A 17,307-nucleotide genomic window follows, 5' to 3' on the forward strand; every position below is an offset into this window, starting at 1 on the left:
TGTAGCTTTTACTTAAACCAGTTGTCACATTACATTTTGTTAGAATGTTCACATCAGTTTTTATCAGTTAGCATTAGAAAATCAAACTAAAAAAAGTCACGAGCTCTTTTGTTAACCAAAGAGCGCAAGTTGTAACCAACATTGGGACATTTTTTTCATTTTAACGTAAACAAGAATGTGAGTCATAGTATAGCTGAAATCCAAGTCTCTGGACATTACTAACATATCACTACTTTTTTACTTTCTTCTTCCTTTTGCATATTTTCGTGGGACAAAACTTATTGTTACCAAAGGTTTTTATTTACCCAAAATTGCTTTTTTAACATTTTGGTTGAAATAATAAATATATATAAATAATAAATATATATTAGAGAATAGGTGACTGACTTATTGGTACTATTTCGCTAGAGAAAATGACAACTTAATAAAACGACAAAATTTGTACCTTTCTTTTCTTTTGACAGTCCATGTCAGTAGGTACAGTAAACTGAAGCAAAATTTTTGTATTTCCAGATCGAGTGTTTAAAGTAAACGTAAACGCTGTGTTATCAAAAATAAAAGTATCCATTACGCCAGACATCTCACCAAATGCTTTTATGTACAGTCCTCTTTCGAATTCATCTATATGCATGGTCTTCTTCTTTTTCAGCCATTGAACGGACTTATACTCATTACACTTGTTAAGAAACGACAGTTCTGGAATATCGATATCACCAGTGGAAAAAATTATCTCCATCTAAAAGATAAAAACTTGGAGAATGTTTTTGGAGAAATTTGTTGATGTTAGGTTCAGGTCGAAACGGTGATAGAAAACAAACAAAGCGGACCGGCAGATATAATCGAAAAGATATTTTATTACGGCTATAATTAATAAAAATAAAAAATAATAGCAAAAACATTTTATATACTAAAACAGAAAAACTTGCTACGGAAAAACAACACTTAAAGAAGGATATTGCAGTATATGTTAGAAAATAGAACATTGATATAACAACAAAATTTTAAAACTTACATCATCGACATTAAAATTGGTAAGGCTAACTTCTGGTACTAGGTAGGATATTGCAAAAAGTAGGTTATTCAATATTTTCTCAACTTTATACATATGTGGCGAGTCAAGTTTGACCCAAAGCACTGTGAATCTTTGCTTGTCGCCAATGATTATTTCCCATTCACTACTGTCAAATAAGTCAATTGTGGAATGCGATGTCCCTATTCCTTGAAACATAGTAATTTTTTTAGAATCACCAAACCAGAACACATCCATATTGGGAGCTATCATTACATTCCTAAACTCCTTGTTTAAAAAATTGTATTTGAGTAAATAAGCTGACATATCCTGCTTGGGCATCTTTCTCATGTTTTCATAAAGAGCGATTGCTAGGGCTGAGATGTTTTGATCAGAAGAACCATGGAAATGAATTGTTGGAGTGGTCGCAACAACAGGCACAATTTCATAAACAAACTTTGTTCCACATATATCATAAACACCGTTTGCTTGAGTATACACAGTCAGGGATTTTTGCATTATGCTGAAAATGACATCATTTAGCACCATTGAATCATCAAGTTTGTAATAACGCATACGGCCAATAGGCGATGACAACTTCTTTATGTCTCGACCAAGTTGATACCCACAGACATATTTCAAAGTTCTACATGGTTTTATATTAATCGGCTTCAAATGTGGCAACAGCTGTTTATAAACTGGCCTTTTAAAAAACTGGCGATAAGATTTTGATACATTATCACATTTGTAATTTTTCATAGAAGGGAAAGTCAATCGTGTTGCTTTTTCGATAATCTCTGCATCGCCGTCAACACTATTGACAGTAAACTTGTTCAGTTTGTTTGTCTCGATGTCTACAATAAATGAATGGACATATAGATTAGCCAGATTGTGCATACACGCAATTGTTGAATATATATTTTTGTAATTTAGGCTACTTTTCGACTGTTTGATGTTTTAAAAACTTTCAAATTTAGTATTAACAAATTTCGACAGAACTTGTAAGTAATAACCCAGCGTTGTCACGCTTGCGACACAGAACAGTCAAACTCACGAATTTGGACTTCGTACAAAAGAATCAAAATTCAATTTTATTAAAATTATTTGCTTTTTATAAAAAAGCGTATATTTTTTCTTATTTCAGGGCACACCGTGGAGTACGCTTTGTAGCTTAATTTGAAACGTGTTTTCGGTTTTCGATTAAACGTGTTAAAAAGCTACTCAAATTTGCTAAAAATGATTGCTATGGGCGTTGTCTTGCAGTTTATGAATTTATCAATACTTGTCATCGTATTTTATAAGCAAGGTTGAAAATTATTATAATCCCTTGTAATTATTTTAACGACTTACAGGAACCATGAAGGCTAAAACAATCTAAAGTTACCTTTTGGTTTTACTTGCTTCGCACATTGATGTTTGAATAAAAACGCTTTTGCTAAAAAAGATAAACAAATTGATTGTAACCGACAATTCAAGATGTTGCTATATGAAAGCTGCAAAAAATCTCGCCAGTCTTCACCTCTTACTTTATTTTGTTTGCCTTATTTTGTATATAATTCACTTAAAAAACAACAACAACATGAATTATAAAAAGTTAACGAACGAAATTGATATAAATGTAAGCGCAAAAAAAAAAAGGATCAAATGTTAAAATAAATAAAAAGGCTGAGCTGGCTTAAGCAAATGAAAAAAACTTCTCCAACGAAAATAAAGAAAGTGAGTGATTACAAGGTGATTCAGGTTTTTGGCAATAATCATTTTGAAGGCCTTCGCACTTTGTGTCTTCGACAAACTTCCTGAGATCGGTGACATGCTTGTAGAAGGTGTAGCATGGTGAAGTTTTCATCTCTTCGCAGTCATCTTTGCATAGTTCTTTAACACGAACACTTCCATTGGTTATCTCACATTCAGGCAATTGAGTTATTCCCAGTAAAGAGACGTAATATCTGTAACATGATATTTCAGATACTGTCCGTGAAACTTTGTAGACGTAATTCTCTCGTACAGTTTTATTTCTCAATGCATCCACGTATACGTTATAAACATCTTGCCGAACACCTGTATCAACGTAATTCTTAACACAATATTTTGGCTGCGGGTTGGTTATCGCTAAAAAGAATACACAACACTAGTTAATCAAAACATCGCAAATTAATTTATTGCATGGACATTTATTATATTTTCAATAACTCATACTAGGCACCTGTTTGCTCCGCCGGGTATGTTAAGGAAAATAGGTTAGTTGATATTGAAAATATTGTAGTAAATGAACTCTGACACTGCCTTCGGTACACACGTGATTACGTCGATCTATATTTTCCATAAAGATCGACGAAACGGTTACTAAGTCATTAAAGTTTTTAACACTAGTGACACAGAACCACATCATCTTGATGAAAAGGCTAAATCTCGAAATCTCGTCACTTTTGGACTTCAGATCCTAGCAGGTCAAGGGGTTTCAGGCTGCTCTGTCCAGACGACGACGTAAGACTGGTAAATTACATTTTTTTTCCCGAAAAATCACTTATTGTACTGAAAGGGTTATGTGAAATGTTAAAAGTTGGAACAAATTAGTGGGAGTAGTTCTTCAAAGTTTTTTGTGTTCGTAAGTATTGATCAAAGCGATAAATGCGTTTAATGATTATTAAACGTAAGAATAAAATAAGCACGGTAAAAATAAACTGCATGAATGAAAAGAACACATGTAAAGAACCCGGAATTTCTCAGACATAAAAAAGACGCAGAAAGAAGCAAATAACTATTAATCGGAAGAGAGGGTAAATAAGTGCTTAAACTAACCGGTGCTTAGTACCTTATAAACTTTAAAACCGTTCGTGTCAAAAAATTGGCTAAATGCTTGTCAAAATACGAACTAAACCCAAATTGGAAAACAAACAGATAGTGTAGCTAAGCCATGCCAAACGTATTTCCAGAAATGCAAGTTTTTTTTTATTTTGTGGCTTCCGTGCACTATAATCACATACAATAGGTTTACCTAAAAATAACATGTCAATTTATATAAAAATTGCATATCAGGAAGAATAGAAAATGTCATGCTGGAATAGTGCTAAAGACAGTGATGTAATAGTTTTATCGAGGGGGAGGTTTATCTCGATTAAATAGTAGGCTCTCCTGCAAGGTTAACTAAAATCATTACTGTCAATGCGTAACACGGCAAAATTACAAAACGGTGGAGCATAATTACATTTATATCTATGATCATAAACAACAGAGGGAACGCGATATCCCTAACTGCTTATACATTGTGACCTTAAAGAGGCAAAGAAAATTTCCATAATATGTGGTGTTGCAGCCACCACATTAAAAATGGTAAACAAGGCAAGAGCGCAAGTGCTTTGGAATACGATCTTTAAACTGAAAAAACCTACGAAGCCTGCAAGTAGAACTAAAAACAAAACGAAAGAATAATGCAACAGCTTATTAGGGAAAAATTCCTTACAGACTTGTTTTTGTTGAAAAACGTCTGTATTCAAGGAATCTACGAAACATTTTTCACCGTTTGTTGATAGTGAAATATATAAATATTTGAATTTCCCTAATTTTTTAAAAAATAATGGTATTAACAGTGAATATGTAGTAGTTATTAAACAGTGCCGAGAAAATTATTGGATATATTTTTTAAGTTTTTTATGTTTTTTTTCCTACTTCACGAGAATTAAATCGTTTGTCACGCAATAATATTTACGCATGTTTAACCCTATTCAGGGGGTGTAGTCCTGGGGTGTGGGAGGGGGGGGGGCAAAAATGCCCTACCCCCATAACTTTCCTTGTATTAGGTTATAACTTATAAAACTTGTTACGGGTGATGTTTGTCACATGGCAATTAAAAAGCATGCTTCAAATGCTGACTGTCAGCAATTTTTTTCTTCTGACTTCTTTTATTGAATTTGTGTAGCTTCATAATAGATTTTTACTTCTTTTATGTAAATATTGAAAATAATGTTAATTATATGCAATTACATCGTGTAAAATATGTAAAAACATATTTTCACACATACCTTTGGAGTAATTACATGACCATAAAAAGTGAAATATGTATGCACAACTGGTCAGAGACATTAGATTGATTCCATACATTTTTTATTGAGAAATGCTTACAATCAAATGAGGAAAGCATATAAAAGTTATTGAAAAGCAACGCAGGTACCAAGGTTTTGGTGAAAAAAAAGCGTAAGTAAAAATAGAAAATAACGCCCACGAGCGTCAAAGGGTAGTAAAAGCGGAGGGCGCAAGTTATTTGAACATCTTTAGATATAAAAACCTAAATGTTACCATTGTAAGTCCATTATAATATCCATATACCAAAATGCTAAAAATAATTGAAACAGTGCCTTTCAAAATGGGCGTGACGCACCACTTACTGTAAATTTTTAAAAAGCTATCAAGAGTTTCAGGGTAATACCATTTATGGTTGCAGATTTATTAACGAAAGCATGCCAGGTAGGGCTTTTGCCCCTCCCCTCGACCTGAATATGTTTAATAAGTACCCTGATGTATAATAAGTTAAGTTGAACTACCGAATTAAACACAAATCTCTTTCAATGCGCTATAGATACTACCTCACTAACCTAAAGTCACAGTTCAACGCATAATCTCTACGGTTGAGAGCACCGGGACCTCCCTTTAATTACTATGTTGAAACAAAATAATAATTGAACTGTAAATATGATTTATTGTTAATTTGTTTCGTAAAAAATATAGTATGACATGATTGGAATATATTTAAAAACTACGTGTTAACAGAGCTTTTCACAAACAAATATTTTTTGGTATGTTCTAAAGAGTTTCCTTAAAAAAGTTTTGCTTACCTGAAAATGTCGATATCACCTGCAACAGCAACACCAGCAGGAAATAATACAACATTGTGATCTAAAAAAGTTATCTGGAACATTAAATTGACAGTAATTTTAATAGATACGTATCTGGATATTCATTTAATGCACATGATTCTTAAATTGTTCTGGAGGCTGGCGTGTGCGTATGGGATAGAAAGTACCCAGCATGCTGTGGCCAAAATAGAAAATGCTGTGGTATGTTAAGAAGTCAAGTCTTAACCCACGAATTTTTTGTTAACGTGTGCGCTCTAAAAAAATTATAGATTTTATCCAATTGTGTTACTCTTGAAACTTTGCCGATGCCGATATGACTGTTTAGAGAACAGAGATCCCTTTTTGTATCAATATATAAAAACTCTCAAAAATTTTATTCTGAACAAATATTTTGAAAAGACAAAAAGAAGTTGATGCGACTCGAATTATTACGTGAATGTCGTATCCTTTCAAATCCCACAAAAAACAAAGAAAAAAGTACCTTTTCCTGTATCTCCTTTCCTTTACATTATCAAAGAGGAAATGCAGAATTCAACTATAGCAGTTAACCACTGACCTAAATTCATAGGTGAGTGGTTTCTTTATGCAGAATTATTCACGCTCAATTGATTTTCGGCAGGAAATGTTAATAGCAAAGGAAAAACAACAACATACTTTATATGATTACGCTTTCTTGCGCACATTCTTTTTAAAAAACGTTCAATCTTTTTGATGTATCAATGAGCATGTTATGAACTTTACTCGCAAAATTCATTCACTTTCAAGTCGAAAAAAATACGATATGGTAATCCAATGATACAGGGCAATATGTTCCTTGAGATTTTCAATGATTACTACAGGAAAAATTCGTCTGAGTAAAAAAAAGTATCTTCGTCTAATTTTTATTTTATATAGGCGTTAGAACGATTTTTTATAGATAAATAACTCAAGCCGAGAGGATGTTGGAAGCAAAAATTTCACGTTTTGGTATTTAGAGGGCTACTATTGGCTATTTATAATACTCTCCAACAATAGTCCGTAATAAATGATTTACACAAATTGTGTTTAGGACAAAACCTGCCCATAGAGTAGCTTTTAACTGCAAAATTTCAAAAAAAAAGGTTTTCAAAAACATTGTTTTTTGTTTATTACAAGAGTATACCTCATAGGTGCACATTTCGGTCACTTACAAGCATTTATTATATTATACTTATTTCTTCTACAAAATGAATTTTATATTCACACTTGTTATTAAGGCTCCGTAATTGTAGCAATCATTAAATAAATGCGTCGCTGGGGAAATTTTCCCCATTAGCATTAAACTTGGGCAACCGAATTCCCGCCAAATTGCGCCCACGGTTACGTCTAGTTTGCTTTACTGGCAACTTGTCGCGCGAAATTTTGTGTAGTTTTACACCAATTCACGGAAATTCTAGTGTTATGAATTAATCTTATTAACTCTCTGCCTGTCTAATACTGGATAACTCAACTCCAACTCGGTTTACTGGGTGCAGCACAAAACTTTTATCGTAAAACACAGCGACGTCTTTTGATTTTAGTGAAAATTTCTGATCTTCTACTTTCGTCAACATTGTTATGAAATCAACTACATCTATAACCGAACAGAAATATTAGATCCTGCTTCATCTTCCAATACAATACAGGCTGCTGAAATGGGCCATAACACTTAAAAACACTTTTTAGAAGAGCCAGTGCCAGCAGATCCTCTTAAAAGAAAACGCTTACGCCTAAAAAAGTATCCATGAAAAAGTTAGGCGAACATCAACATCTGGATTACTCTTAAGCTTCTCCTGACAAGAATTGCTCGGAAGCTGAAGAAAAAAGTGCTGCAAAATACACAAGACGCCCCATTTATGGGAACTACCGACTGATCTGGCGAAGTAAGCCAATAGATATTTCGAACAATATATTCCGGACTCTCACATTACAGAAAAATTGCTAGAAGAAAATCCTGTGCCTTCAAATATTGTGGTGAAAGACCTTGTTGTTCAATAATACGGCTTGTCTTGCCTGGAACTCTTCCGTTAAAAGAATATAGCAGAAAGGTAACTAGGTATGGAGCCTTTCTACCGACTGTAGAAAGGCCCTGGAGATATTTGACAGGCGGTAAATTCAGCTTAAATAACGTTGCAAATCATTTAATTGTTTAACTGCTGCCAAAATACAAAACTCTCTTGCGTAAACAAGATCCGGCTGGCAGTAGCTGAGTCTATATGTCATTTAACAAGGCATATAGTCTCAGCTTAGTCGTTAACTAAAACTTAAATACCTGGAGAATTGGTGCAGGAAGACACCTGATATTTCAGCAAAAGTTTCTTGCATCTGGAGTTATTTAATGTATATTTGATTTCATACTTTCAATAGTCTTTGAACTTATAGTTTTAGAAAAGGAACGTTGTTAAAAATTTTACCCCCTGAGAATAGTTTTTAGGGTATGATACAGGATTTGTGTATCAACTTTAATACAATAATAACAGATTATCCCGGGCTGTACTACAAAATATCGCCCGAGGTCTAAGTCCCGACCGAGCTTGCGAGCTCGGTGCAACGACTGGCTGACTGCAATGACTTATTTGTTAACAGTCTAAGTTATATAAAAACAAAAAAAAATAATTTCGGTTTAGTGTTCTTATCTCTATATTAATAGCCTTCGTCTGTCTGTCTCTGCGCAAGATGGCACCTCAAGTAGCGAGACATACGAAATGCGGTATATATAAAGGACGGGCACCCCGTGGATTTTTCCACGGGTTAACGACTAGTAATAATATAATTTACTAGCACTACTTTCGTTAACACTTGAGGTCTAAATTTCGAAACAGTTCTCTCTAAAAACAAACATTCTATACCGAATTCGAGAGTCCCTATAGAATAAATCTTTGTAAACAAAACATAACGAAATAAGATTTTTTGGTAAACCTTTTAGACACAAATCAATAAAGTTTAGGAAAATTTAAGGCTTCTAAATTTAAAACTCCAGGTCATTTTTATGAAAACGTGCATACACATTTGATAGTTATGTAGAGGAATTTGCTATTACTTTGTTACTAAATTAGTCAACAAACAGCGAAAAAGTGTTTGTAAATTTTTACTAAAGTTTGTGGGATTGACTAATATTTTTACCGGCTAAAACTTTTGTTGTTACCGACTTTGTTATTCCAAGTAATTATACTACTAATAAGGTAAACAAAAGCCTAAATCAATATAGAAATAGTCGCAGGGCTGGGGAAAGGGCCCCTGAAGTTCGCGAGCGAAAAATTGTGGCTGCCACTTTAGGTCTACAACTATGCAAGTCAACTTTAACAAGTTAAAATATCGTGAGTTTGTGAAAATTGTATTCGAATTTAGCTCTCTTTTCCACTATACTACGTCCGAAAAGATTGTCAGATGCAGCAAATTTGAGAGGGTGCAACAGCTGTCAGCCCATACTGGTAGCACACACGCCTAATAGCAAATAACAAAAAAGGACTCGCTAACGTAGATTTGTTAACAAAATAATATTGAGAAGAAAACAAGTTGTCTGCAGTTTTTTTCTTTTTAAAATTATTTAATATTATAATGATGTTTCTTCAAGCCAATCCAAAAATTAGATTATAGCTACAAAATGTATCGTGTATCATCCACTTCAAGCATATTTTTAAAAAAAAACTAATCGCCACTTCACATCGCATTGAAAAACACTCCCAAGACTGTCGCTGCCATTGTACATACGGGCAGGTAAAAGTTGCTTTATGTCAAAAATTTAAACTGAGATAAAGTGATTTTTTTTAGTGTATTGCGAAACAAAGTTAAAATAAAATCATTCAGAATGTTTATATCGCCATGGTGACTTTTTGTGGAATAAAGAAAGATATTTCACGTACTTCTTTCGAAAGTGCATTGCAACAGTGACACACATACTTTATGTCAATTATTTCGATTATGCGAATTGGTCCTCCAGAACTTCGACAATAGTGGAAAATGTTTTTGCCTCAATTTGATCAAAGCAAAAATACCAAAAGAAGTTTCGAGCCGTTATCTCAATTTTACTAAAGTTCTATGAGTTTATTAATGCAAAACCTCGGTTTTAAACTAAAATTACTTTTTTAAAGCCGCTGAATTAGTTTGGCAATTGTAGCTTAGGTCACTTTTTTGTGTGTTAAAACTGTACAAGATTTGTTTTTTTAGGTCAAGTAGTTTCCAAGATATTGACACCATCGGGTTGAATGCCACCCTAAAATGCAAGGCCTTAAATTTCCCGGCATGAATCGGATTAAAAAACAAGCCACAGCCTGTCGTTACACGACAGTAGCTAAAACAATCAGCTCTTTTTATTTCACAGTATAAGTTCGTAATTAATCTTAAATTATAAGTAGAAACCTCAGCTGGAAAACTTCTAGGATTTTTTCGCAAACTACACGCCCCGGATTTTCATTTCATAATTACCCAGCCATAGCTGAAAAAGCTAGTCATCTTCCAATGCATGTGTGTAAAGCTACAATCGTTGCAAAAAGTAATGAGATGCACAAAATAACCATAAGAGGCAAAAAAGTCAACAAATACAAAATTATAGTTCTTTTTATCTCCTCCCTCCTTTACACACTCATAACAACAAAGTTCTGTTTCTAAAAAACCTGAATGCAACATTGTCTGAGGAGTGCAAGGGTAAAAATATGTGAATAAATGGAATTTTGAAGTGTGTTAATATTTTTGGCAAAGATTGTAGCTACATTTTAACGTCTATATTTTATACAGGTTAACTTTAGCTAGGTAATCATAACAGTGTCTACCTAAAACACTATCGGTAGAAAACAATGACACAATACTAACATATGCCAGAGCTGATAAAACATAATGTTGTGGGTAACTATTTAGTAGTAAGATTCTTGCGTAAGTAATGGCTATAATAGGTAATTAAATAGTGCATAACTTTAAAAAACGTATTCTGCATTTATATAGATTAAAGCATTATAAAGTTTGGAATAACATCTATACAAAAATCAAAATCAGACTTCAAAATCTGTTCTGCCACGCCATGACGTAAATATCTTACGCTTCGGCTATGGTTATAGGGGGTAATAATGTCAAACACGGCTAGAAGAAATAAATAAAATAAATTTAGAATATATCTAAAATCATCTAAGAAATAAAATAAACTAATTAAAGTACAGAACATCCTGTCTCGTTTTGACGTATTACACAGCTTTTCCAATATTGTTGCTAGGTAACGCTCGATTATTAGCACTAGATATAGTTGGGGTATCCATAGGGGTTACAATGTTGTTCTTTGAAAACAAACAGACGAACACACGTGACCAAAACAACCTGTGGACGTTCCTCAACTCTGTCATTGTGAGTATGAACAAGTACGGATTTAACATCATGTAGATAAACGAAATTATTCCATTCAGCTTGTAAAATGATTGGTCGACATAGAGTCTCAGAATACTTGAGAGAACATGAAGACCTGTGAAAATGACTGTGATAATGTATATACGTATCAAATCCTTTAATGATTGCTTTAGCCTTCTCAATATTGTCAACTGTTGAGCATTGTGTCCCGTGTTAACTTTTTTGCTTTTTATTACCTTAATATTTCTTTGTCTCATACTGTTAGTATGAATTGCTATAGAAAACACTGTCACCATAGAAATCAGCATCAAACACCAAGAAACAACATGGTTCTTGTAACTTCTTGAAGTTATAGCAGATACCAGTTTTGGTTGTTTGCCGAATGGTATAACGGTAGTGAGAGTAGCAGCTATAGAAATTCCCATAACAGAGCAAAACACTTTGCATGACGTAACAACTTGGTAGTAAGCGAGACAATATTTTATTGCGATGAATCTATCTATAGCTAATAGAACTGTGCAAAATATAGATATCAAGAAAGTCGTTTTGGTCGCAACATGAAAAATAATGGTAAGATTCGCCTGCTTACTCTTGATTTGGTCATTACAAGTCATGCACATCGAGCTGTTGGTTACATCTGTCGAAATTTGCAAGATGATAGATGTTGAAGCACTTACTGCAAAGATGGTATCTGTAACTGCGATAGCAATGACAATATAGTATATCGGTATATGCAGTCTTTCTTTAGTTAATATAAATATCACATTTAGAATGTTTCCTGGCAGTGGCAGGAAGGCAAAGACAAGTATAAACAAATCCAATCCTGAAATATTTGCCATTATTCTTTAAATTTCTAAAAAAAACATAAAAAAAATAAAAAAAACCAGGAGACTTTATTTACTACGTGTAGTGAGAATACAAGGACTTGACAATACTGTTATATTGTACAAATGGACACATAATTCTAAATCCATATAAAATCCCAGAAATATTTCACCAATTTAAGACAAATTACGAAAATATTTAGTGCATAAAAACTTCACAATAAGTATTCCAGGAACTATTAAAGTTTAATATCTTATTGATTGAATAATACAGAGCAAATCACTTCTATGCTAATTAGATTCCTTTATAATATTACGAAGTAAAGTACATTAGCAAGGAAGATGATGTTGCATCCATTTCAGTCGCTAAAACAAAGAATATTGATTGCAGTGGTTATTAAGGCTGGCCACATAATATAAATTTATATGTCTAGATGAAAAAGGAAAGAGCCCACGACGAAGTTGTATGTGGCAGGCTTTAAATATACATTACAAAAGCAAATTTAAAATGTGATTCATTTTGTACAGAGTATTGTTGGGTGGATTGGTGCTATTTCACGAGAAATGATTAACTATCTGTTTTGTTGTTACCATACATGTGTTACTGTTAGAGTGAACCATAAACATGAGCATCAAAGCACAGGCGAGTTATTTATCGATAGTTGCTGCCAACAAATGAAAAATAACTCGCCTGTTGCAACTAGCTCTCCCATCTCCTACCTAATCCATATGAGAAATAAATGCAAAACGCAACCCATCAAATTATTTTGAAATTTAAAATGACATAAAAAGCAAGAAAATCCCACAGAAAGATGTAAAACACTCAAAAATGCCCTTACAAATTAGCATCTCAAGACTAAGAATAAGTGGTTCAAAGTCCAACTGACATCACTACGATAAATCGTGCAAGATGGTATCCCGGTTCTGTGTGTAAAATACGACTTTAATTTGGAATCTTGAAAAAACAGACCGGTTAATATATGATACATTAATGCAATAATTCAACTATCATCTTACAAGCAATATGAATAATATTAAGCCAAGTCAATTTTTTTTTTACAGATGTTTTTTGAAACATAAGGTACATTCAATAACTGGAGAGAGACACAGGATATATACCAGCAATACTTTTGGTAAACAGCTTGAAATTTCAAATTAGCCTTATTGGCAAATTAAGCGCTGCCTATACATTTAAAATTAGTACTATTGATACTATTTGCCAACTTTGTAAAATGGCGAAAAAAGTTCCTTTCTTTTAATATTTTTTGTGAGGGTTCACCTATGTAGTTTACCACAAAGAAAAAATAAACCAACCACCAACTATATACAACGGCCTACATGCTATTATCTCATGTTGTTATCACACTAATCGTTAGCCAGTGGAAGAATCCACGGGCCCGTCGGTCCGTAAATTTTCGCTAAACGTACGCTTTCCCTGCATCGCTATTCGTGCATCCGTAGCATAAAGTTGCGATCGGGTACCATTTTGAAAAATGCGGATATTGTTAAATACACTAGTCGTGGCCGGGGCAAAATCCACGGGTTCTCCCGTGCTTTATATACCGCATTGTGTATCTCTCACTGTAAATGTTGATAATTAGGATTGTATGACAAAACTAACTTTGCAATGCAAGTAAACAAACCATTTATACTTCGCTGCAAACTAAAGACAAACTCATAATAAACATAACTTTTTTTTTCATATTAAGCATTCACGTATATTCTTCGTGGAACAAAAAAGTGTGTATGAAAATAGGATAATTTAGAACATGCAAGAATTGGACACTTGTAAATTTGTGCTCATACTTTGTATGATACGGTGAAAAATACTACAGTCCAACCTGGCTATACCGGTCATGCCATATAGCGGACTTTTCCAGGAACCAGCCTCATGGTTAGAATTCCATAGAAAAACATTTACATAGCGGATACTTGATATAGCGGACACAAAATTTCCTTAAAAAATCATCTCTCTATTGCAAGGTCATCATTTTTTTCAAGGAAATTTTTTTCAGTAAAAAAGACGAAAAATAAATAACTTGTATTTATGTAACACATTTGCCTACTTTCCCATTAATACATTAATCAAGTTTATCACTGGCTTTTTAACAGTTTAAAACCCGTACACACTTTTCGTTTCTTGAAGTAAAAAGAGCGCTGAGTATAAGTTAGATAAGGTGACGACGCATAGCTTATGACGCAAAGAATATTCAGAGTGCCTCTATAAGTGTCTTTTCCCCGCAAAATTCTAAACCTTGATATAGCGTACACCTTGTTATAGTACCGTAGTTGTACGCTGTATACACAGTTGACAGATGTACTCACAAACACTAGAATAATTTTTCGCCTACCGTGATTCTCTTCACCCATACAACATTCAAGTAAGACGGATTAAAGTTTATGATGTAGAAGATGTCTTAATTAATCAAACTATTAATTAATTCCCATGGTGATTTGTTGTAAATATTTTGCCACCATGTTAGATGGACGACTAAACTCCGATAACTTTTTTGTGAATCTTTTTTTAAAGTTTAAGGAAGAATTGAAAAAGTTTAAATCTATTTTTTACGTAGTCTCTTGCAGATTCTTTGTTAATTAAAATTATTTTCGTGTTTTCAAATTTTGTTTACCAAGATAGTAACGTTGGTTACCGTTTTTTTTAGCCTCGTTAGCTAACGTTGGTTACCGTTTTTTTTAGCCTCGTTGACTACCATCTTTTCAACATCGTGCCTAGTTAACTATTTCCTAGCTAACTATCATTTAAATAAACCAACTCCTTGTATTTTGATCGCTTGTAAATTTATTGTAAAGACTTAAAACTCAAAACCTGCTAAAACTTTCCTAACAAAACATATAATTCTTTTTTTAGACTGCATCCCAGGATTTCTTCGCGGCAATCCTATTCCTAAAAATTTTTTTAAGAAGAAACTCATGTGGCATGTGTTATTTACAAGATGGGAATAATGAGTAGCTAAAAAAAATTCTAATGAAAACATCCTGGAGATAAGATCATATGCAATTGTAATGGTATAAATACAAATTATTGTCCATTGTGTGTCATATTGGGTTCCCATGGAACGTTATAGTTATCTTATCACTAAAGATCTTACTTTACTTCTAAAATAACTCACTTCTTGTGTGTCTTATGTTGATTTTATTAGAATTTTAGTTTTTAGTGCATTTATAGCGAGAAAAAGTATTTATAAGTTAGGCTGCCTTAAGGAGGAACCGACATTTTAATCTACCACTAATGTCCCACCTATCTTTATTCTTTTGCCTAAAATTTAAAAAGCTAAGTTCCCTAAGAGAGTTTCAAAAACTACTGGTCTTTAAAGATCTCCTAAGAATATTTCATGTTGACATCCTTAGGGGATCTTTTATGTAGACGGAACTTTCTTTTCAACCCTGTTCAGACCGGGGGAGAGGGGAACCTCCCCGCTTTTTAGGTTTTTTTTAAAACCTTTTTTCGCTCGGCTGCATGGTTATGATACTTCCTGAGTTTAATACTTATCTATAACACACCTGCATGTCAATTCTTAGGTACCATACCTCTCAGAGCCTTGAGTATTAGCTATTACCTGAAACTACCCCTAAAAATCTTTATGCTTTATAAGTCCTTATAATCGGGAAACTATAATATCGTTCGTTGGGATTATACTAAGAAGTTGAGATTTACAACACAACATTATTTTAATGCAAGAAATCATTTTGTTTATTCTGGATACGCAGATGGTGGAATTTTGAACAAATTTCAAACTTTCTATGACGTCACAGTAACAGTGCTGAAAGAGCCAATAATTAATTTAGAGTAGTCTATCAAAAATTATTGAGGAGCGGGCGGAGGTGGAATCCGCCCACTTGGTCAATATGTTCGAAAAATCCCGGAGCAAATAGAATTATAAGCAAGAATTAAATTGTTTATTTTAAAAACCACGAAAATCTTTTTTAGTGTTATCGGCGTAAAATTTTCAATTGCAATTTATATGATTGGCGTTTCCAATGACATGTAACTTTTTGTCAATAAAAGACACGATAAAAGCAGACCGCTTCTTTTTGTTCACTCTTCTCGTACATTTATACATGCATAAAGAAATACTGAGCGTTATATAACTCGTTTCTAATTACCGATTTTTACCGCACAGGTCTAGATAATGTTAAGTTGTGTCTCGTCGAGAAAGAAACGAGAATAACATCAGATATCGAGGATGTTAATTTCGGACGCATGTTTCAAAATTATGGTACATGTTTTGTTGACAGTCCATATTCTTTAAGAGTCTGCCGTTATAAAAACTAGCGAATTCTCAAATCTTTCTCAAAGAAGCGTTAATAATCTCCTTCGTTGTGTTTTTATTATTTTGAATGCCAGCATTATTCTTATTCCTACTAAGCTTTTGTGTGTTCTACGAATTTAAAGGGGTGGGAGAGCATAACTCCTCCGTTGTCTCTGCAACTTGTGATATAGAATTTTTAGAATCCCATTTAATTGTAATGTACCCTTAATTTAACGAATCTTTCTGTGTGGTGAGATACCTTTTTATTATTTTAGTTCGAACAATTTGACAGGGACCAAATTCACAAAAATTTATAAATGAAAAATATCGAAGAAATTGTAGGGCGTAAATAGGCGTAGCTTCAGGAATATGTTAACGTTGTCGAGGCGTGAATGAGATTCAGTAGCGAAGTGTGTACACTATCTATAAACTTTAACCTACAACAAACGCACAATTACAAAATGTCAATGTATAAAAACACTAACATGTCAAGATATTCACAAAATGATGATGGTTCTGGAAATGATCGTAGTATACAACTGCTGAAAACTTTTCTGGAACGTCCACGTATTATCAACAAGTCTTTGTCAGATCGGGCATTACTTCTCCTTTTCCACGCGACCCGAAAAGGGTTAACATTTTTTAAAAGCTAACAATAACATATATAACAAAGGACCGTAATTATAAAACATGATTTGTGCACAGAGATACCGCAGATACTAGCCTGCTTTAGGCTAGTATCTGCGGACCCTAGCCTATTAAAAATAGGCAGGAATTTTTAAAGAAGGTTCCGTCATGTCAACATTAACGTTTCGTCATATCTAATGGCCTTTAAATGGCCTTTCAATTGTGGAAGAGTCAAATAAATGCATGGCCACGAATTTAAGTGTATTTCTCGCTGTGCCCTTGCTTAATCCAGTCCGCTGAATTTATCATATGTATGAGCGAATGTATGAGCGAATATCCATACTCCTATCGAGATGCGCGACATAGTCTAAGATGGAATCCGCAGTAGTGGGTTGGCA

At 33.6% G+C, this 17,307-nt stretch overlaps 1 protein-coding gene across 1 annotated transcript; it reads right to left on the reverse strand.

The window, feature by feature from the left end:
- Positions 1–11,030: 11,030 nt before the first annotated feature.
- LOC130648608 (uncharacterized) lies at positions 11,031–12,026 on the reverse strand. The gene has a single exon (XM_057454661.1). The coding sequence runs from the start codon at positions 12,024–12,026 to the stop codon at positions 11,031–11,033; it is 996 nt and encodes a 331-aa protein (XP_057310644.1).
- Between the last annotated feature and the right edge of the window lie 5,281 nt (positions 12,027–17,307).

Source organism: Hydractinia symbiolongicarpus, chromosome 7, assembly GCF_029227915.1.
Source record: "Hydractinia symbiolongicarpus strain clone_291-10 chromosome 7, HSymV2.1, whole genome shotgun sequence".
Classification (NCBI taxonomy): domain Eukaryota; kingdom Metazoa; phylum Cnidaria; class Hydrozoa; order Anthoathecata; family Hydractiniidae; genus Hydractinia; species Hydractinia symbiolongicarpus.

What these genes read in the sequence shown, in the direction of transcription:
- LOC130648608 (XM_057454661.1), bottom strand. Translation starts at nt 12,026, where the DNA reads ATGGCAAATATTTCAGGATTGGATTTGTTTATACTTGTCTTTGCCTTC.